The sequence below is a fragment of the Felis catus genome, chromosome A3 (assembly GCF_018350175.1).
Source record: "Felis catus isolate Fca126 chromosome A3, F.catus_Fca126_mat1.0, whole genome shotgun sequence".
Taxonomy (NCBI): Eukaryota; Metazoa; Chordata; class Mammalia; order Carnivora; family Felidae; genus Felis; species Felis catus.
Genome location: NC_058370.1, coordinates 21,764,410 through 21,787,101, shown reverse-complemented (window position 1 = coordinate 21,787,101; position 22,692 = coordinate 21,764,410). Strand labels below are relative to the sequence as shown.

At 57.7% G+C, this 22,692-nt stretch overlaps 1 protein-coding gene across 1 annotated transcript in view; it reads left to right on the top strand.

Annotated features, from left to right (window-relative positions):
* Positions 1–1,702, top strand: part of CTNNBL1 (catenin beta like 1) — a 161,345-nt gene extending 159,643 nt beyond the window's left edge. Inside the window, exon 16 of the mRNA XM_003983481.5 lies at positions 1,505–1,702. Within this exon, the coding sequence (XP_003983530.1) occupies positions 1,505–1,593 (89 nt within the window). The 3' untranslated portion in view covers positions 1,594–1,702. The remainder of the gene's footprint in view (positions 1–1,504) is intronic.
* Positions 1,703–22,692: the final 20,990 nt, after the last annotated feature.

Below are 22,692 nucleotides of genomic sequence, written 5' to 3'. Positions count from 1 at the left end.
CCTGCTCCTGGACCCGGGTCACTACAGGAAGCCCATCCATGCCCCGCACCCCAGTCCCTAAGTTCTACATCGTTTCTGCCTCGTAGCCCCCCTCCTCCTAAAACCAGGGTGACTGTGTAATTTGAGGGGATACTTTTGAACATGAAATAGAGAGCTGGGGTAACGGGTAAGTCGGTCACGTGGTGACCTGCCCTGACGCTCTGATTGTGTTCTCTGGACATCTGTCCTCACTGTCATCCTTGTATCCTCCTCCTTCTTGGAGTATTTTCCTTGCCTTCCCGCTCTGACTGAAACCCACCTCTCCCAGGGGTGGGCCCTCTCTGGCACTGGCTGTTTTCTCCCACCGGAGGCGTGGGAGGCGCACCTCGAGATCCTTCTTTGTCCCACCAGCCCATTTACCTGAAACCCCCAGCTGTTTGAGCTCATGTCCGGGGACTGTACCTTGACCCCCACCTCGGTGCAGTGCCTGCTCCCCTCATCCTTCACTACTCTGTCATACCTCTTGGTGATGTGGGTATCTACATGTCTCTCTAGCACCCCGCTTCCGGCCTGTCTGTGAGTCCTGCTGGATCACCTTCAGAATGCGTGTAAAATCGGAAGACTTCTCACCCCTTCTGTGACCTTCTTGGTCCCAGCCACCATCAAATCGCATCTCCCCTTGTGCCCTTCAGGGCATCTCCCACACAGCAGCTGGAGTGAGCCGTCACTCCTTTGCTTACAGCCCTCCCACAGCCCTGGTCACGGGGGGAAGGCCGGAGTCCTTGCAGCGGCCCCCAAGGCCCTGTGGCCTGTGCCTGCCCCTTCCTGTCCCCGGTGCCGAGCTCCGGCCACAGGGACCTCCACACTCACTCCCCACCGGGCCGGGTGAGCTCCCCGCTCGGAGCCTCTCTGCCGCTCGCTCCCAGACGTGCCCACGTGAATTTGTTTCAGGTCTCCGATCAAATCTCCGTGAGGCCTTCTGACAGCCACCCTGTGTCGCTTACTTGTGGGCTGTTTCCCCCACTAGAGAGCAGAGATCTTCGTGTATTTTGATCATTACTTTATCCCCGTTGCCTCAAATCGTGGTTCTCAGGCTTGTGTGCGTTATCATTACCTGGACAGCTTGTTCAGACGGACTCTGCTGGGGCTACCAAGTAGGTCTCGGTTGGCCCCCAGATCTGCGTTTCTGACAAGTTCCTCCATGGTGCTGCCGCTGGTCAGGGCCCACGCTCTGACAAACGCTGGCCACGCAGGCGTCCGCTGCCTGTGCACTGAGTGACCACGTGAGTGAGTAAAGGGTGTGGCCGGGGAGGACTGGGAGTCGGCAAAGGTGACTTGGGTTCACTCATCACCTCGAACGCGAGACCGATGAGTTTGGCCAAGGTGCCCCTGTGGCGGCCGTTAGAGGCATTAGAACAGCACGTGCCTCGGCAGGAGCCGGGATCTAGGGAGGGGTGCGGAGGGGCCCAGCCACGACGGAGCGCACCCCTCGGATCCATGCCTAACGCCGCCTTTGTCTCCCCAGAGTACGCGGAGAACATCGGGGACGGCCGGAGCCCGGAGTTCCGGGAGAACGAGCAAAAGCGCATCCTGGGCTTGCTGGAGAACTTCTAGAGACCCCTCGGCCCCACGGGGGCAGCATGGACTCTCTCTGGGCCTCCCTCCCAGAAAGTTTTTACACAGCTCAATGTGACTTTTGGATGAATTAAAGCTAGTTTTGGTAGCCCTGGCTGGCATTTTTTGTAGCAGAGCGGTATGCCGGTGCCGTTCACCCGGCACTTTCCAGCAGCCGTCATGGGACACAGCTGAGGAAGGTCAGTGGTTGGCCTCACTCTGCCAGTGAGGGAACTGAGGCTCGGAGAGCAGATCAGGGATGAAGCGGGTCAGCATAAAGCGACTGCGTGGCCGCCGTGAGGCCGCCAGCCTGAAGCTGGGAAGCTGGGGGGGGCGGGGGGGCGGGGACCGGGGACCGCTGTGGGGCTGCCGACCCTGACATGAAGAGTGACGGGTAATGCCAGGCACGTGGCTTGTGCAGAAGCGCCCGTGGGGAGGCTTCCGGGGCACAGTGGGGCCAGCCTCGGGGAGCACAGCCCCTGCAGCAGCATTTGGAAGCCCGGCCGCACGCCAGCACCACCGGTTGGGAGGGGAGCCTGAACAAATGTCCTCGTCCCGCCCCCCCCCCCCCCCCCCCCAGCCCAGAACGAGGGAATCGGAATCTCGGGTGTGGCCCAAGTGCTGGTGTGGTTTTAAGCTCCCGGGCCGTTCGGCGCGTCGGGCTGAGCACCGCTTCCGGAGAGCAAACAGGCCTCGGGTCCGCCGGCGGCTGTGGCAGCTCGGATGCCCGACTCTGCCTGCCTCCGTCCGCGCAGTAGGGGCGGCTCTGCCCATCTGGCGCTGGGAGGATGAACGAAGCCATCTAAGCGATGCTGGCTCCTTTTGTTCTTCCTCACACGGCTGGGGCTTCAGAATCGCCGTTTCACCCGTTTCTCGGGGGTTGTGAGAAAACCGGCCTCCTCTGCGGAAGTCAGCGGTCCGTCAGCGTGTTTTAGTCTGTCACACAGTAGAGTCCTCACGAGGGAGGAGGAGGAGGAGGGGGAACAACCAGCTCAGAAAAGCAGTATTTCGCTAAACCGGAGGGTCCGGCCCAGGGTGGCATACCCTGCCGGGGCCTGTGGCCAGCACCGACGGCCAGGCGGCCCGGCTCTGGCTTCTCACCGAACCGCAAGAGCAGGGCTCCAGGCCGCCGCCACCATCTGGCCAGAGCGGGCATATGCCAGGGGAAACGCGGCCGCCCTTGCAGGCGGCCGCCTGAGAGGGCTCCGAATAAGACGGCGCCGGGCAGGCGGTAGAGCGTCGAGCGAGACGACCCCCGCCAGCCTGGCGGGGTGACACGCGGCGCGTCCGTCCTTACCGTGAGGCGGGCGTCCCACCTGAGAGATGGCGGGCGGCGACCGCAGGTCCTAGCGCAGAACCGGACTCGCCTTACAGGCTCGTGTCGGGTTTAGGCGTCTGGGTTCTTTTCATTTCCTTTCTAACGGTGCCGGGCGGCTACCGTGAGTCGGACACCTGCTGTGTGCCCCTTGCTGCGCATCCGGTCTCTTAACCGTGGGCCACGTCGTTATCCCCAGTTTACCGAAGCCGGAGACGAGGTCCCAGAGAGGGTGAGGAGCGTGTGCAGGCCCCTGTGGCCAGTGAGCAGCAGCACCTACGTTCAGAGCAGGGTCCGCCTGAGCCCGCAGTCCGTGCCCTCCCCGCCACCAGGCTCTGTCTGGGAGACCACCACGATCACTGACGGACGGCACTCTTCATCCCGCTGGCGGCATGCGGTGGGATGGATTCGGAGAAGAGAGCACGTCCGGGTATAAACTACAGAATCACGGGCTTTCTGAGCTAAGGATGGTACTTCAGGGAGCATTAGTCCTTCAGCTTTCCTTTGTTTCTCAAATTGTGTTTGTTCTCAGCCAGGTATTGCTCGTACGTGGTACAGAAGTTCAAAATCTAACGAAAAGCTTTGCAGGGAAGAGTCTCCTCTCCCATCTCACGACCCCTGGGCCTCCCTTTCCCAGGGGGCAGCCGCGGTTACCTGGTCGTCCATCCAGAGCAGTTCTGTCCAGCGGTTTCCAGCCGCCTTCTCCCGAAGCTCCAGGTTTCCCACAAGCACATCGGCCGCCGGCATAGAAGGGGGTGGAACCTGGGGGGCTCAGTCAGTTAAGCGTCCGACTTCGGCTCGGATCGTGATCTCGTGGTTCGTGGGTTCCAGCCCCGCATCGGTCTCTGTGCCGACAGCTCAGAGCCTGGAGCGTGCCTCGGATTCTTTCTCCCTCTCCCTGCCCCTCCCCCTCTCGCATTCTCTCTCTCTCTCTCTCTCTCCCTCTCTCTCTCTCTGTCTCAAAAATAAGCAAACATTAAAAAAAATTTTTTTAAGAAGGGAGGGTGGGTATGGCTCTGGGCCACTCACACTGCTTCACCTACGGTCGCTCCTCTCCCCCTTGCTTCCTGTATGGGGGGGTGCCTCCTGAGGTCTTGTTAGACAACTCCTGCTTTCACCTTACAAATGGGGACATGGTCCCCCTCCATCAGTCTGGTGACAGGAGGGCTTGTGGGGAACAAGAGGTATATATAACCCCTTAGGATTCAGAAGCGGTTATAGTTCAGAGGTGCAGGGGTCAAGGAGATGGGATGAGGAGCCCTCTTGACCCTCTACTTTCTGATTTTAACAACCCACCACCCAAGGCTAAGAAAAGCTTTGAATGAAAACAAGGTGAAGATCCTCATCACTGACCTTGCCAACCCATTGGCTCCTGGGGTGTGGTCCTACCTCTTCCATCTGCTGAGGCTGAGACCCTGTCTGCCTCACCAAGCAGCCCTACCCCTCCGGAAGGACTTCTCGGGCTTCCAGTAAAGGCCACCCTGGCCCTGCGGTTCTGAACTTGATTCTGTGTCTGCCGGCTGTGGGGGCTTCCAAGCTCTTCAGACCAGGCTCCCCGTGGCCATCCTTGCGCCCATAGCTGAGTGGTACCAGCCCCTCGCGTCCCAGCAGGACAGAACGCCCTTTCCTATCCAAACATGGCAATAAGGTAGCCCTTAAGCAAAATTAGCCAGAATTTCTTCACGACGGAAGTGAGGGTTTCACATACCTCTTCCTTCACAGCTTGCTTCTCTCTTTTAGTGGTTAGCACGCCTGAATTCAGTGGCAGCAAGATGGGCCATGTCTAATTTAAAGAGATTTGCATGCAGGCCGCATTCCTCCTTCATCTGCGGGGGGAACTGCTTTGTCAGGGAAGCTGGGAGCCACCCTTCAGTCACCCCCACAGCAGCGCCGGTGCCCAGGTGGCATCTTCTGTCATTACCAAGAGCATCAATGTAGTGTCAACAGGGAGACGAGACTCACTTTCCTCAAGGCAAAAACTTCTTGATTAGATTTCCTTACCCAACAGTAGAGGTAAGAGCAGAGCCACATTTTTCAATCTGCCTGCCTCCTTGGTACTCACGCAAAGTGGTTGGTGCCTCAGCGGTGGGCCTCCCGTCTTTCTGTGCTGAGGAAGAGGCAAGTGATCTCCAGCCACCTTTTCCTTGATAAGGTGACACGTGCCCTCGGTATAAACTTCAGAAGGTCCGTAAGGGTATCCGGGGTGTGAATCAGCCAGCTGCACCCCCTGGCCCCCAGCGCCCCTCCCCGGAGGCCACCCCCTGCTAAAGAGCTAGAATATCCTTTCGGGGACGTGTTTTCAAGTGAGTGAACGTACTTAATACAAAGGGTAGCATAGCCTGTTCTCTGCCCTGCACCTTGCTTTTCGCTCTGCAGCCACCAAAAGCACACAGCACCCCCCCCCCCCCCCGCCGCCCCGCTCCCCGCCACCCTCGTGGCCCTGCCGAATTTAACCACGCGCACGGACGTTTAGGTGTCTCCGATCTTTGGCTAAGACAGTGCTGCAGTGGACGTCCTTGCAGAGAACGTGGTTCCGCACGTGTGTGCCTTTAAATTCCCAAGCAGAATTGCTAAGTCAGAATGTGCATTTTCCACCGTGATGCGTATCGCCACGCCGCCCGCCCTCCGTGGCCCGCGTGTGCGCGCGTCGCCCCGCACCCTCCCCCACGCAGCGTCAGCCCTCGTGTCTCTGCCCCTCCGACGGCAACGGTGTTTGTTGTCTTCATCTGCCTTTCTCTTCCGAGCGAAGTCATTTAGTGTTTCACAAGAATGGATTTATCGCGTGTGTGCCGTGTATCGGCTAATACTCATCCGGCTCTTTCTATGAGCTCAGTACTTCGCTCGAATTAGCTCATCCAACCCTCAGTTCCTCAGGGGCGGGGTACTTTTATCATCAGCCTCATTTCACAGACCCGGAATGACAGGGTCAGTGGCTCACAAAGTGACAGAGCTGGGCCGGGAACGTAAGCAAGCTGGTTCGGAGGCCCACGCTCCTGACCCCGGAGCCGCACGGTGTCCCAACCGACTGGCAGAGAAGGGGCTCTGGGGATGGGCAGCCGTGTGAACGTGGCCCTGGCTGCTCTACCGTGGGAAGAGGGAAGTCCAAGAAACTTCTGGAAGGTTAGGCTTTCTCTCTGCAGTAACGGGGAGGAGGAGCCGCCTTTAAGCAGCTTGTATAGTGAGGGTCCTTGCTCACCTTCCCCATCTACCCGCCTCCACCTGTCCACTGAGCTTGAACCCCTCCCTCTCCACCCCCCCAACCCGTGTTAGGTGTCACTGCCTCCTTCCAGTTATCTCCCAGGGCATGTCTGCTGCGCACCTGCTCTGTGCCGGGCCCCGTGCGGGGCGTGGGGGGCACACACCCCAGGCTGAAAGGCAGTGTTAACTCCCCACGGTCGCCCAACAGGGCGTCACAAAGGAAGCAGTGGTGAGCTTCAAAAGACGTGAGGGACAGAGCGGGGCCCCAAACATGGCAGGAGGGATCAGGAAAGACCGGACACTGCACCATTATCTGTACCTTGAGTGGCATCCACGGGGGTCTTAGGATGGCCGTGAGTCTCAAAACACAAGAGGTAGAAAGTCATTCGAGGCAGAGGGAAGTGCACAGGCAAAGGGGCGGGGGCCGGATAAAACACGGGAACTTTGGGGATGCCCCGACGACCCTGGGGTCAGCAGGGCACAGGTTCAGTGAGCTCCTGGCTGTGGCAGAACCCAGCTGAGCCACGTGCGTGTTGCTTCCCTGTGCTTTCTGGGAGCTTGGGCTCCTGTCCGGTCACAGAGCTTGTTCCTCGACTTCCTCCGGGCTCTCCCAGTCCTCAGATGCTGGGGAAACCGACCCTGACCCCTGCAGCAAGATCCGGCCTTGCAAGTTTGTTCCAGGGGGTACCCAGGCCCCAGATACGGTGGTAGTAGCCGCTCAATGAGCCAGGCCACCGGGTCTAAGGCAGCGGGAAGGCCGTGGGAGGCCTCCGGAGACGCTTTGCCGACAAGCGGCTTTGCTCTGAAGCTCCAGGGAACAGATGGGAAAAGCCACCAGAGGTGGGTCTGCGGAAGCCAGGGCCAAGGTCTGGCCACAGCCGAGGAAGGCTCTAGCCTGGCTCCGGCTCCTGGAAATGCTCGGGAACAGAAGGGCAGGACGTTGAGCCCCCTGGTGCAGCCTCCATGAGACAAGAGCCTGGCCCCTCCCCCTCTTGGAGTCTCGGCTCTCCTTCATCCCAGGACTGAATGAGAGGGTCTCTGAGACGTCAGCCTGTGGAAATCCACAGCGGCGGCCAGCTCAGGGTACCCAGGTGATCATCCGCCACTCCCCCCCACCCCATCATTGACTAAACACCCACCATAAACTATGTGGGGAACAAGACAGACATAGTCTCTGGCCTCAAGGAGCTCTCATCCTCGTGGGACAGACCGGAAGACACTAGACACGTAAACAAATGCACAGGCTGAGTACCGGGTGTTACAAAAGAGCAAACACCACGCCCAGACTAGCAATGGGGACCACTGGGTGGTCTGAGAAGTCCTCTTTGATGAAGTGCTTTTGAGCTAAGCTCTGAACGCCATCAAGGAGCCCGGTGGCCCGAGCGAGCTGGAAAGAGGGTCTAAGCAGAGGCACGGATGCAAAGGTTTTGAGGCAGAGGGAGCACCATCATTCTCCAGAGAATAGCCAGAAGAGGCCATGGTGGCTGGACCCAGGGGTGAGGCAGGGGCTGCCGGGGGAGAGGGCCAGAGAGGTGGGCAGGGGCCAGATCTTGCAGGGCCCTGAGGACCGCGGAGCAGTTTTGGCAAAGAAGGAATGTGATCTGATTTTGAAAGGATCCCTTTGCTTGGTGGAGGGCTCGCGAACAACAACAGCGTGTCAGCAGGGACCCCAGGAGGAGGCTGGTGCAGGCACCCAGGGAGGCGGTGCCGGTGCCGTGGACCAGGAGGAAGTGGTCTGTTAGAGACGAGATCTGGGACGCACTGAGGCAGAGCAACGGGTCACCGTGCAGAGAGGGGCCCCTGCCCCAGGAGCCTTTGCCCAGCACCGAGGGCTGGGACCGACTTCACGGCCCAACCAGAGTCGGGTGGGGCCGGCAGAGAGAGCTGCTCAGTATATAAATATCTTTAATGAATAAATAGAAGTGCTTTTAGGGCTGGCGGAGTCATATCATTTCCACCTGCCGTAAAATTTCATTAGAAAGCAGGCGCTGCAGGGGGAGAGGAATGGCTGCAATAAACCTGCCCGCCCACCCCCAGGCCCTGCCTCCACTCGGGGCCCGCTCAGCCCCACTCCCTGGAGAACCCAGACCCGGGCCTTGCTGGGGCCCCGGAGAAGTCTGGTCCCTTCCTGCCCCAGCCCCACAGCGAGAACAGCCAAGCAGCAGCCGTGGGCCAGACCATGTGGCCACTGGAAACCGGGGGCCTCGCTCCCCTTGGGAATCAGACACACAATTCCCGCCCCTGCCTTCAGCCCCTCCCCCCAGCTACCGGGGCTTCGCCCCCTGTCCACTGATACAGATCAGATGGGCTTCAGAGGAGGCGGGAATCAACAGTTGCTGACATCCAGGAACAGCAGAGCGGGGGGCGGGGGGCGAGGAGGCAGGGAGCGGACCTTGGTCAGATAGTTTTACAAATGAGAAAACAGAGGCCCTGAGAATGTAGGTGACTGTCCTGAGGTCACGCGGGATCAGCAGATCCAGCCCTCCCGAACCACCGTAGTGTCGGCAACATTATTTAGCACCAACTGAATGCCTGGCTCTGTACTGATCGCTTGGTGGGCACCATTTCACTGACTCCCCGCTACATTCTTGTGATGTGGAGACCAGCACCGTACCATTTTGCAGATGAGAAGACTGAGGCCCAGAGAGCCGTGGGATCAAGGTCACCCCCTCAGTTAGTGCCAGCCAGATGAGAGTCTGTCTCCACCCTACCACGGCAGCCTTTTTCTGCTTTATTCAAGGGTCCTGGGTCTGGGATTGTTATTCTTGAGACCTTCCAAAGAGGGAGGGGGTGGAAATTTGCCTGAGTGCCTACTATGCCCCAGGGAGTTTCTGAACTGAGTGCCTACTATGCCCCAGCATCTTGCTGCGTCCCTGTAGCATCTTCCAACGTTGCCATGCTCACCTCTGGTTTACAAACAAGAAAAGGATGCACAGAGAGGTCAAAGAAGTTGTCCAAGGTCACACAGCTGTGTCATGATTGCCTGCTATTCTCTCAAACAACTGGGGATCCTGAGGGCCCTCCCTTGGCCCCACTGCCACCCTCCCCCAGCAGATGGTTCGAGGCCAGGAAGCCTGGCCAAATGGATGGGCACAGCTGGCACCCTGCCTGAGCCCGCGGTTATCAGTTAAGCTCATTAAGTGGCCGTGACAGGACACGGCCTGGGCCAGCTGCCTTCCCTCCTCACCTCACTCCAGCCCTCTTGGGAGCAAGGCCCGAGGACAGCTTCCTGCTTTTACCAGCTGCAAGCAGACGTCTCTCTGTCACTGAGCAAGATTGAAAGATGCGCGAGCAAAGCTTCACCAGGCTGGCCCGTGGACCAGTGAGCACCGGGCATGGGTGCTGGAGACAGGCTTCCCGGGTTCAAACCCAGCCCTGCTCCTCCCCAGCTGTGTGAACCGGGTGAGTCACTACACCTCTCTGAGCCTCGTTTTCCTCATCTATAAAATGGGGAGATGGTGCTATACGATACTGCTCGCCGTCTAGACCTGTGACAAGCTGATTCGTAGAAAGTACTTGACCAACCATTAAGTGCCGACCAGTGGTCAAACCATCATCGCTGACATCCTTATGTTTCCGTATCTTCTCATCCTTTTCTTACTAGACCGTAGGCCGATTCGTCTTTATTTATACCTTCCAGAATGAATGAGCAAACCCAGGACGGCGTCAGTCCTTCCGTCAGCACACGCCCGCACCAAGGTCCTTTAAGAGCAGAGAGTGAGTAGTGTGCCCGCATACAACAGGTGCTCGCTAAGGGACTGGGGTGTGGAACCAAAGTGCCCCGGGTGGACCTGATCAACTGTGCAGCCCCTGCTTACGGCCTCACTGATGCTCCCTCGCCCCAGGCCTCTGTCCGTGTGTTCCTGCCCTGTGACCTGCCTCACTCTCTGCTCTGAGGATTCTAGCCCGGGCCCAGACGCCTCCCTCCCCGGGGGCAGGAGCACAGGTCCTGTTCTCAGGGGCTCCCAGCCTCCTGGGAGAGACAGAGGCAGATACACCCCTCGTCGACCAGAGCATGACAAGAGAGGTCCTGAGAACCCCACGCACCCTGCCCTCAGCCGTGAGCCCCCCCCCTTCCTCGTGCAGCCCCTCTCTGCACTCTCTAGGCCCCCCGTGAGGCTTCTTCTCCAGCCCTGCCCTGTGAGCGGCCTGACGGTAGGGGGCTACTTTTCCCCCATTTCTGCACTGAGTGCCCAGCACGGGGGCCGACACCCAGCGGGGAGCCCCTGCAGCATTTCCTCAGCAAATCTTTTCTGAGCGCCTGCCACGTGCCCGGGCCCCACGCGCGGCTGTGGGGATAGAGAACGAGCAAGGCTCCTTGTCCTGCAAACCAGCAAGGCGGCTCCAGACGGCACTGGGAGCCATGCAGAAAATAAAAGAGAGGGACTGGAAGGAAGGGTAGCTACTCTGGTCTGGATGGCCAGGGAAGACCTTTCTGAGGAGGTAATGCTGGAGTTGAGACGGGATGGACAAGCAGAGCAGCTGCCAATGGAATGGGAATAGGATTCTAGGCAGAAGGAATAGCGAGTGCAAAGGCCCTGGGGCAGGAGTGTGATTTACATATTTAAGGAACAGCCGGGTGCCTTGTGAGTGGGGAGAAGGAGGAGATGAGTTGGCTGAGGTGGGCAGGGGGCAGGCTATTCTAGGCCTTGTTAGCCACAGTGAGGAATTTGGACTTTCTTCCACACACAGTGGGAAGCCACTGGAGGGTTTTAAGCAGAGGAGGGAACCGATCACAGGGAGTGCGCCTGGAATATAATGACTGAGTCAAGGAGGGAGGGAGGGGATGGGTGGAGAGGCCACCACGGATGCAGCAGGATGTGCTGACCTTATTCTCAAGTCCCTTCTGGCCCACTGGAGGGGCCGCCACCTAGCCCGGGCCCATGGCAGTCAGAGCAACAGACACAAAAGCAGCTTGAGTCAGGGTGGGGAGCGGTGGTTCTGAACTGAGTTATGTCTTGGGAGTCCCTGCGGCTTCCGGGAGGAGGCGGCCACGACCCAGGGATGAACAGACAAGCGGAACTTCACCAGGTAAGAAGATGGGAGGGACTCCCAGGAGAGGCGACCTGAGGGGCAGAGGCAGGAAAGAGCCCGGCTCTGAGCTGGGGGCCGTACAGGCCCAAATCCAATCGTCACTACAACCCTGTGAAGGCCAGGCTGCCACCCCCATTTTATAGATGAGAAAACCAAGGCTTGGAAACCGGAAGAGGCTGGATGGTCACACAACTATCCTGGGTAAGAGCAGAGTCTTGACCTCGAAGCCCAAGAGTGGTCAGCAAAACGTATCCCAACATTCTTGTGGGTGCTGGGAGTCCACATGGCAGACAGGAGAGAGGATACTGTCAAAGACACACACACAGACACACATACACACACACACACACACACACACACACACAGGGCATTGCTGAGCAGTTCCTTCTTCCTGGGGTATCACGGAGGACATCATGGAGGAGGTGGCATTTAACTGAACCATGAAGGGTGGTGAGCTTTTGAGGGGCGGAGAGTTGGTCAGGGGAGGAGGTTGCAGAGGGAGGAGGCTGGCAAAGGCCCGGAGGGAGGAAGCACACTGAGCAAGTGCTGGGTGAGTAGGCAGGGGAGGAAGGAGAGAAGGCAGTAGAAAAAGGGGGCCGGGAGATGGGCAGGAGTCAGAGTGGGAATGCTCAAATGCCAAGGCCAAGCGTTTGTACTCTGTTTGGAAGGCCCAGAGGGGTCCCGGAAGGACTCTGAACCTTTAAGAGGCAGGTCGCACGGACGAGTCTGAAAGCCCCTCCTGTTTCGTGTGTGAAGGATGGAAGGCGGTAGGCCCAGGAGGCTGCAAGGTCAGGAGAGGGGGCTGGTGCTGTGGTCCAGGCAAGCCTTGGTGGTGGCTTCAAGCAGGGCTCTGGCCTCGAGGGCGGGGAGGAGAGGGCATATTTGAATGCTATTATGGAGTCAGAGTGGGTTGGACTCGGTTGGGGAGGGGATTGCCTCCCCGGGAGGGTCAGTTAGCTTGGTCACCTCGCCTGGCCAGAGACCAAAGGCATTCCTTCATCCGTCGGCCCACCTCTGTGAGCACCTGTCCACCCACCCACCACTCATCCCTCCTCCCATCCAGCCCGCATCAGTGTCCTCCTTGGGCCGGTCCCTCTCTGTGTTTGGGTCTAGGGGATGGGAATGCCCGCCCTGGTCCCTGACCCTCTGGAGCACTTAGCGGTCTAATGTCCACTGTGACAAGAGGCCGTCCCAACCCAGCATGCGGCACACGTGTAATCAGGGAGACAAAGCGCAGCGGAGGGGGTGGGGGGACCAGAGGGAGGATGGGGACTCAGCACAGCCCAGCCCCACCTCTGGACCGTGAGTTGGCAATGAGGCAATGTCCTCATCCTAAATAAAGGACGGCACATTATTAGCGTTATTAATTATCATTAATCTAATTAAATGGCAATTACAATTAAGAACACAGTGATAAAAATGCCACCTTGGATTGAAATGCATCCATGAATGATCTTCCACGAGCTCCGCCCACTCCCCACTGCAGGTGACCGGCCGACCCTCGGGATTCAGAGGGTTCGCAAAGTCCCACTCCCCTTGTTGTACAAATGGGAAAACTGAGGCCCAGGAAGGGGACGTGACGGGCCCTGGGGTCACCCCCCCCCAAGTCTGTGGCAAAGGCAAATTCAAGCCAAGGAGCCCAATACCAGCCCGCCTCCCAACTCACCCCATCCCTAACAGCCTTTTTTTTTTCCCTAGGAAAAACAGCTGTCAGAGGCAGCCATCCTGTTACCGATTAAACAAGGCAAATTCTATCGGAACAGAATCAGAGACACCCCTGGACACCTAATTACACAGTCTGGAACGTGAAACACGGGCAGGGAAATAGGAATATGAACAAACAGTGCGGCGGGCAGCAGCGTGCCCTCCCCTTCGCCAGACGCTGTCATCTCCCCGAGGCCTCCAGACAGGAGGACAGGACGCATCTCCTGATTCTTGAAGAAGGTCCGTGCTCCCAGGATGGGGCTCCCCAGCTGTAGTGAGCCAGGCAGAGCCCCCCGCCCCCACGCGTGGCGGCCAGCCAGGGCTCCATGACAAAAGGACGTGCGGGCTGGAGCCCGTGGAGAACAGGTGTCATTCCAGGTCTCCAGCCTGGCCCGTTGGCAGTTGGGGCAGTGAGATGGGGCAGGGCTGGGCTGGAGCCACACCGGGCTCCGCTTCCCCGCTGGAGGGCTGTCCCAGCAGGTCCTGTCCAGGGGCAGTGCTAGGCGCGGGGCCTGGGCCTGGCCGTCCCCCTACCGTGAGACCCTGCGATTTTAGATTCAGCAGGATGGTGAGCAGGTGAGCCCAGGGTACCTCTCTGATTCGATCTCCAGGTCCCCCACGTCGACAGGCACCAGGGGAGACACGAGTGACCGGCCGAATTCAGCATTCGTTCCGCCGTGTTCATTGAGCATCCCCCCACCCGGTGTTAACTCTGATCACTGCTCTCTAGGAACTCGTGCGTGGGGGGCCCCAGACACGGAGCAAGGCAGACCAATTAGAGGAAGAGAACTAAATGGCATCGCTTCAGGTGGAAATAAGTGAGGTGACGAAAACAAACAAGGGGATGGAAGAAAGAGCAAGTTAGAGAGTGGAGCGGGGGGCTTCTTGACCTAAGATGGTTCTCCCTGGAAGGCCTCTTTCGGGGATGTTTGCGCTGAGACTTGAACAGTGAGCAGGGGCCAGCCAAGGGCAGAGCTGGAGGAACGTTCCAGGTGAGTGCAAGCCGGCCGAACCAATGGCTGAGTAGGTGGGCGAGTGAGTGGGAGCAGAAGGGGGTGGGCTGTGTGGAGACCAGCCTGGAGCTGGCAGCTGTCCCCTTGCTCTCCGCTGCAGGGGGCTGTGACCTGAGGGCTCACAGGCTCCTCTGAGTCCCTCCATTCCACACCGTGCGCTCAGTGTGGGGCGTCCTTCCCGCCTGCCTGCCGACCCCTCCCCGCCCCCAGCTCCGCCCACACCACCCCCACGAGGGACCTCTTCTAAGGTGACTTTGCTCATTATTTATTGTTAGTATTATTGGTGTGCCATTAATAATCATTACCCCTCACCTTCCTCCCGGCTTTAGTCTTTCCACCACTGGTTTCCGCCCTCAGCATCGGCCAAGGAGCCAAAAACAAGTCCCTGGGCTTTCCGAGTTCCAGGTTGTCCATCTCTGAATGGAGAACGTGACACCGACCCATGACTCGGGGCTCTGCCTCTTCGAGGCCTTGGAATCTGATTCGGGCCTCCATGCCTGGCGACCTGGAATAAGCACTGCCCGCCCTGGGCCTCCTTTTCCACCCCCGGCGGGGACAGGGACAGTACCTCCTATCCCTCCACCGTGTTGCTTCCCACGCACTGGCCGCTGACTTCACACAGGCAACCGTGCACAGCGGAGCTAGTGCAATGACCTCGACCACCCGCTTCACAGGCACAGAAACTGGGCCTAGGAGGGGTCATGTGGCTTGGCCAAGGCCACGCGGCCAGTAAGTGGTGCAGCGGGATTTAAACTCAGGGCCCGGCTGAGGTTAGACAGGAGTGGGGTTTCAACCCGAATTTGCTGCTTCCGGTGGCTGTGTTGTGGTGATGTAAGAACACGTCTTTATTTTAGAAAACGCACACTGAAACCTTCGCAGGTGCTGGCTTATCACATACTTGCAACTTTCCCGTAAGTTGAAGATGAGTTCAAGTTTTTAAAGATGTAAAACGTCCCAACTATTGAAACGAAAACCAAACAAACAAAGCCTGTGATCCTTCCCCTGGCTCAGTGTAACTGATGGGGACGCCTTTTGTATTCACTGCCGCCTGCAGGGAGGGTGATGTTATTTTACCCCTGACTTTGCAAACGGAAACAGAAGCACAGAGTTGTCTAGTCATTCTCGGGGGCCACACAGCAAGTGGCAGTGTGCCTGCCCACCTAGTGGGGTGGGAAGACCAGAGACAAGGAAACATGCAGGAGGCTGGGTGGCCTGGCAGAAAGGGGTGCTGGATGGCAGGGCACTGGGCCAAGTGGCACCCCCACCCCTGCCCTTTAAAGTCCTCAGCCCTCACTGGAAGGGGAGGGGAGGGGAGCCCGGCTCCCACCCCCGGGTCAAGGGCTGATTGATCTTCCACGGTCCCCGGAGCCAGTGCCCACGTCCGCACCTCGAGCTGCTGCGTGTTTTCTTGTCTCTGATTGTAAACAGATTTGACTAAAGAGGTAAATTAGAAGTTAATTAGAGGGAACATGATTGATGAGGCAGTTTGCCGTGATTGGGAGGCGTGGAAAGGAGGGGGCTCCCTGCACGGAGGTGAGGGAGGAGGGGTGCAGGAGGAAACAGTCACCGGCCCATGGATGTTGGGCGGGGTGGGGGGAGGCACCCAGCAAGGCGAGGGGCTTGCTCAGGGCTGCCCTTTCTCTTAGGCTCCGGGGTCAAGGCCAGGACGCCCCGGGCACCAGGGTCCGGGTGAGTACCCCACAGCACCCTGCCACTGGGGACCAAGCGCTTGTTGGACTCTGGGGACGAAGCAGCCAACCTGCCCAGTGTTTGGCCAGAACTTCTACCCTGGCTCACAGGCCGGGCTGGGCAAGGTGCTGGTGCTTGTCAGACACGGACATGGCTCCAGGCCCTGCACATCCTCTCAAAACCTTGCTGTTCCTCCGTTTTCTAGATTAAGCACCCTGAGAGATTCAGAGAGCTGAAGCAACTTGCCTGAGGTCACACAGCTAATAAGAACAGAGCTGAGACTGACCTCTGGAGCCTGTGCCTTTCTGAATTCCAGGCTGGGTGCCCAGTCATGGGTCCAGCTGCCCAGGCGGCTCCTCCCGATGGCACCCCTGCTTACACGCCTCCAGCGGTGGGGAGCTCGCTTTCTCCCAAGGCAGCCTGCCGGCGGCAGGACAGCTCTGGCTGGGGGAACGTTTGTCCTTGCGTGAACCTAGTCTAACTACTTCCAGGGCTCTGCCCCCTGCTTGCCTCCTTCACATCCCCACACAGAGACCCCCGGAGCAGGGGAGGGGAGCCTTCGAGGCCTCGCGCCATGCCCTCATTCTCCTGGGGAAACTGAGGCCCAGAGGGGGCCCGAAACACCAGTGACACAGGGACCTGATGTCACGGCAGGGCCCACACTCCCCCATGTCTGAAATACAGCCATCAAGCCCCGCCGGTACCCACATCCTCTACTCCCCAGGCCACTACAGATCTTCATCCATCCATCCACCATTTCCCTCCCTTCTTCATTCAGCAAGATTTCTGTGGCCCTACTATGTGCCGGTCTTAGAGGATGTGGAAACGAGGAAGATCCGACGTTCCCCGGGAGGTGCTCACAGCCCGGTCACTGTGGCTGCAAAGGAGAGGGCGAGGGGCTGGGAGAGCCCTGAGGGGGAGAGTCGGCCCCTCCAGGAACTGGCACGGAGCAGAGCTCTGGAAGAGGTGCCAGCAGGTTCCAGGCGGAGGGAAGTGTGGTGAGAGGGGGCGTGGTGCATTCCAGAAACCGCCAGAAGGCCAAATGGCTGGAAGCGAGAGTGAGGGGGAGCTAGTGGGAGGCGAGGTCACATGAGGAAGCTGTTTGGATTTTATTCTAAGCAGTTGAAACCATCTAGGGCTCTAAGTGGGGGAGGATGATGGGATTTGCATTTGGAAAAGCGCTCCTTTCTGGTGGGGTGTGGGTGGGCACAGGGGACACAGGAGGCTGGTGAGAGATGGGCGCCCACCCGCGAGCATGGAGAGCTTGGATGGTGGGAGATGTTCGGTGGGCAGGGCTTAGGGACGGATTCGATCTCTGGGCGCAGGATGGGTGGGGGCTGGGGGTGGGGCACGCCTGAGACAGGGAAGCCTAGAGCAGGGCAAAACTTGAGGGGACGAGCCGAACTTGGGGGGGAGGCAGGTTGGGTGTGAGGGGCCGCTCAAGAGGAGGGGTGGCGTGGACGGGGCGACGCCTGGGTCAGGGCTGGTGAGGGCCACAACCAGATGTGTCAGTCCTCCCGATGCTGACCGTGTGCAGTCTGCAGGCCCGTCCCGTCCTGATGCGCCCTTCCCTGGTCAGCGGGTCAGCGTCCCTCCTAAAAGAGGCAGAGGAGTCTGGGGCAGGGACACGGGACACTGGAGCTGGAGAGAGCAGAGCAGGGCAAACCATCTCCTCCCTTGTTCTAGACTATATGCCCCTGTTAATGCTACCAGTGGGCACACGGCCTGGCCAATGGCCTCGGCCCTACTGTTGTCAGTGGAGCTGGAAGCCTCAAGGCCCACCCTGACTCTCAGCTTCCCTCACGCCTCCGACTTCTCCAGACCTGAGTCGGAGTCCACCTGGGGAACATCCACTGAATCAGACCAGTCACCCAGGGAGTTGGGCCATAGCCAGAGGGTGGCAAATGATTCACTTCTGCCATTCCTGAGCCTGTGCCTGCCATGCGTCAGTGTGTGGTGGGTGTTTAACTCGTACAACAACGCTTTGGGATAAACTCGGTTTTTATTCCCATTTTACAGATGAGGACACAGAGGCTCAGAGTGGGAAGGGCTCCGGGTCACACAACCCAGAGGGGGTAGAGTCGGGATCCAAACCCAGACCACAGCATGCACTCAGGGCAGTCAGCCAGCTGCCTCTTCGACGATCAGCTGGGCCTGCCCACCTCGTGAGGTGGAGTAGGGTTGGGAGAGAGCCCCTGCTCAGAGGCAGTGGGGCCTCGCACACCCCACCCAGTTGAGGGGGAACAGGAGCACCGGAGGAAGCAATGACGACTCTAGAAACTACCTGGCTAGCTCCTGGCTTTCAGACTCCAGGGACCAGGGAGGCAGGAGCAGGGAGATGCTGAGGCCAAGGCTGAGCTGGGGCCCAAAGGTCACACACCTGACCTTTGGCCAGAGGTGGCCTCCTTGGAGGCATAAGCCTTCCAGCTCCGCCCCCGTCAACGCTGGGGCTTCTGGTTCCTCTAGCTGAGAGTGCCCAGTGGGACACAGGGTGAAGGGCTATGATGGAAGGGGTGCGGCCCCAGGACCCAGGCCTATGGATGCCTGTCCCTGGGATGTGTGGCCTCCGGAGTCTGTCCTTCCCTGGGTCCCAGTCTTCCTACCTGTACCATGAGCTAGTGCAGTAAGATGGGATCCATAGATTATCCTAGAGGGAGTGAAGACAACTGATGGCTAACATTTACTGAGCCTCTCCTGTGTGCCAGGGGCTGAACAAGGATCTCTCACGCATCTATGACTTAGTTTTGTGAAACCCAGTAAGACAGGGATCGTAATCTCCACGTTAGAGGAGCTCAGAATGGTTGAGTAGGTTTCCGAGGACCACACAGCAGGGATGGGGTGGGACCAGGTTCAAGCCCGCCTCTGTCCGGCTTCAAGCGAGGCCAGCGATCCCTCTGCGCCGCACGGTCACGCGCACGTGCGTGAACATGGGTGCCCAGCCAGGGCCAGACCTGCCGGAGTTTGGGGCAGGCCGTATTTGGGGAAAGGCATGGACAGAAGCGTGGGGAGAAAAGTGCAGTGAGTGCAGGTGGAAGTGAGCAAGAATGAACAAATGTGCATCTCTGGCCAAGTTCCCTGACCTCTCCAGTCTCCGCTTGCCCGTCGTAAGACAGGGAGAATCATTGGTCCCCCATCCGGCGCTGTTTCAGTGAGATGATCTGCTGAAAGCCAGCACTGTGCCTGCTTGTTAAATGGGTGCCAGGATTCTACGTCCTGTGCTCTTGCGGACAGCCCTGGGGTTAGGGGAGAGGGAGTACACATCTCTCAGACGAGTAAACTGAGGCTCAGAGAGGCGAGGAGACTTGCTCGGGATCCCGTGGATTAGGGTTTGGGCCCGATGGGCAAGCTCTCACCACTGCTCTAGAAAAGAGCAAATCCTGGATGGATGACCACTGTTGGATGGACAGATGGATGGATGGGTGGATGGAAGGCTGGACGGTCCAAAAAATGGAAACATGCACGCAGCCCTGGAAACTCTCTTCCCTCCGAAGGGGCCTGCTGTTCTTAGTCTGGTTTCTCGTGAGGGGTTGGGAGAGCTTCAGCCCCCGGGTCATGGGCTTTGCTCCTGGAAGGCGGCTTTCCCCTGGGGGCTGGGGAGGCTCCGAAAGCCCCCAGATGCTGTGCTGCCTTCAGGATCACAGCTGGAGATGTTGCCGGATTAGAGAGGAATTTATCCCCTCCTTGAACTGCCGTGGCAGGATGTACCGGCCCCGGCGAGTGTTGAAACACAACTAGCCAGCATCTCCATCCGGATTCTGCCATAGATCATGAATACAAGAGACCCAGGGTGCCCGCTGGGGCTTCTACTCCAGCAGGGACCCCCGGGAAGACCCCTCTGCTCTGACCCAGGCCCAGCAGTCTGGGTCAAGTTGGTCACGTCTTGTGCCCACCTCCGTCCTTGCGTGAAATTTCACCATTCGAGTGTCATTCCTTTGGTGTAATGTTACAGTTCTGGTTTTAAAAAGAATCTGCTTCCGTGAGAACATTAGCCGGGGTCTCTGAAGATCTGTGTTGGAAACCTTGTCACCCAAATTGAGAGGTGCCGTGTACAAAATACACACCAGATTCTGATGCCTTGGTACGAAACAGGAATGGAAAATATCACATGAACCATGTTTTATGTTGATTACGTGTTGAAATGACGGTATTTTTAGTATGTACGTGTTATTGAACTGATTTCACCTGTTTCTCTTTACCTGTGTGTGTGTGTGTGTGTGTGTGTGTGTGTGGCTACTAGAAAATTTAAAAATACACATGCAGCTTGCATTTGATTTCTATTGGAGAGGGTTGGTCTAGCTAATTAGTCACAGCCACGGAATATTTAGACTGGAGTTAACCATGCCATTAAAGTCATTTCAGGATTTTCAGAAACACTGCTACAAGCAGAGTCTTGAATTGGCAGAGTCTTGAATTGACTCTGCTGTCCTGTTGTGTTTAATAAGCACCCGGTTTGCAGGGTGAAGGGCCCGAGGAACCCCGCCTCTCTGATGCAATTAATTGCCTTTGATGGAGATTATCACTAGACTCCTTGCTGGGACAACACAGATGCACACCACATGTACATCTTACGGGCCTTGGTAGAGCACAGTTTACAGGCTTGGGTTAAAATTTGAGGTTAAGGGGCGCCTGGGTGGCGCAGTTGGTTAAGCGTCTGACTTCAGCCAGGTCACGATCTCGCGGTCCATGAGTTCGAGCCCCGCGTCAGGCTCTGGGCTGATGGCTCAGAGCCTGGAGCCTGTTTCCGATTCTGTGTCTCCCTCTCTCTCTGCCCCTCCCCTGTTCATGCTCTGTCTCTCTCTGTCCCCAAAAAAATAAATAAACGTTGAAAAAAAAATTTTTTTTAAATAAAAAATAAATAAAAATAAAAAAATTTGAGGTTAAAATGCAAGGGTTCTTTGGAACTCAGAGAGTTCTTTGGAACTCAGAGAGCCCTCAGGCAATGACGTGAAGGAAAAGACCCCTCCTGGAGTCAGGGAACCTGGGTCCTTGGCCCGGCTCAGCCATTTCCTCCCTGTGAGATCTTAGGCTTGTCACCACCCCTCTCCGGGCCTCAGTCCCCCTGTCCATATAATGGGAGCAATGCTGGTTGATCCTTAGGATCCTTCTCCATTAGAAAACGGTGTTATTTTAAATCTGGGTTTTAGAGGATGTCTTCACGCTACACGGCTCACCCAGGCTGGAATCCAGAAGAAAAACCTCCGAGGGGCCCCGTGGGTCTTCATGAGGCTGCTCAGCCTGGCAGGGCCCGGGGCTGGCTGGCTGGCTGACCTGCCCCTGAAGGTTCTGGATCTGTGCAGCTGGGAACCTGGGTCTGCATCAGGGGTGCGGCACGTGGACAGAGGCATCAGAACCTGGAGGCTCACACGACAGGGATGTGGCCTGACTGTAGAGGCCACTCCTGGCTCCTGCTTTGCTTGTGGGGGAGTGGATTAAAGCATCGTCTGAAGAGAGGAGCACCCCAGACCTGGGTGGGAGTCGCCATTTGGCTCCCTGTGCGGCCCACCGGGTGAGAGCTGGGACAGGCGGCTTCCTCGGCCCAAGAGGCTGGCGGGGCCCAATTCAAGGGACAGGAGAGGAAGAGCCCCTGTCCTTTCACCCTGCTGGAGTCCTCACTGTGGCCCACTGGGTGCCTGCATGAGACAGACCGGGGTGCTTTGTGGGGCAGCAGATTCCCAGACACCTGTTCTGGGAACAGGTGGGGTGGGGCCTGGGCCTCTGCAGGCACAACCATACTCCTCAGAGATGTTAGTCCGCTAACGTCTCATAACTTTGTGTCTAGCTGGGCACTGGGATCACCTGGGGAATTTTTCAAAAGCCTAATACCTAGGCCTCACCCCCAGACCGATTGTGTCAGAATCTCTGGGGTGAGGCCTCAGCATTAATATTTTTCAGTGCTCCCCAAGTCATCCCTGCTGTGTATTCAAGCGGTACCCCAGCCCCAAATCAGTTCTAAGAGCCTCAAGATGGATGTTTAGGGAAAGGGGGCGGGGTGGGGGGGGGAAACTTGTGAGGCTCAGAGAGGGGAAGTAACTTGCCCAAGGTCACACAGCAAGGTGATGGAAAAGCCAATCCTGGAACAGGCCTCTTTCCTGAGCCTGGGCCAGGGCCCATTTCTCTCCTGAGGCTCCATCCCCTTTTATAAACCAGAGCCCAGGCAGGCAGTGCTCACAGAATTTCGCTTTGATAATATTGGAACCCGGTACAGTCAGGGCCACCACAGTGAGGGGCGGGAGCTTGTGATGGCGATTAGCGGAGCCGTAAGTCTTTCGCTTTATCCAAATCTTGGGCAGTAATTTAGGAAATTTAATTAAAGGGGGAGAAATGGGGACACCTGAAGCTCCTTGCCTCCTGTTATAATGAGTGAAATACACCGGGCTGTAAAAGGAAATGCTGTCTGAGACGCAGCTCCGATGTTTTATTGCCAAGTTTTATTCGCCGATGTAAACGTAATCGCTGGAAACCGGAGCTCCATTAACGCACATATTTTCACACATCCGGGGCCCCACCTGCAGCCCCCTCTTCCTCTAGGTTTGCTCACCCACCTCCTGGGGTCAGCCCTGGGACTTTCTGGGCATGTCTATGCCAAGTCTGGATTTCCCCGCCGGTTTCATACCCTCCCATGGCAGATAAGAGTTTAATAGAATTCCATTGCTCCTCTGAGCTCAGTAATGCATTCTGGAAATTAGGCGACTACATACTGAAACCATTGTTCCCCCTTATAAATGGGCTCCCTCAAAGCCGGTGACCGTGGGGTCTCTGATAAGCTCTCATGAAGCCGTGCTCCACATGTTATTGGTGTGTTAAAAGGCGCAACTCCGGGCTCACCATTGCTCATTGTTAGGGGCTGATACATTTAAGTAGTTTCTCCATGAATCAGGCAGCTTAGGTATTTCCCCCCTCTTGGCATTGATAGATGAGAGAAAGGAAGCCATTTAGACGGCGCTATATAGGGCCCTGGCCCACACGGTGAATGATTTCCAATGCCTGGTTTAATTTATTTTTAAATGAAATTTGTTATTGATTCTGGATTAAAAGGACAAATCTTACGGCTGTTACCACTGACAGAGCCATGGTGCACAAGTGACACCTCTCAAAGGGGAGGGAGGGTGGCCTCCCTGAGTCAAGGGGAGGGTGGGGACTCTCCAG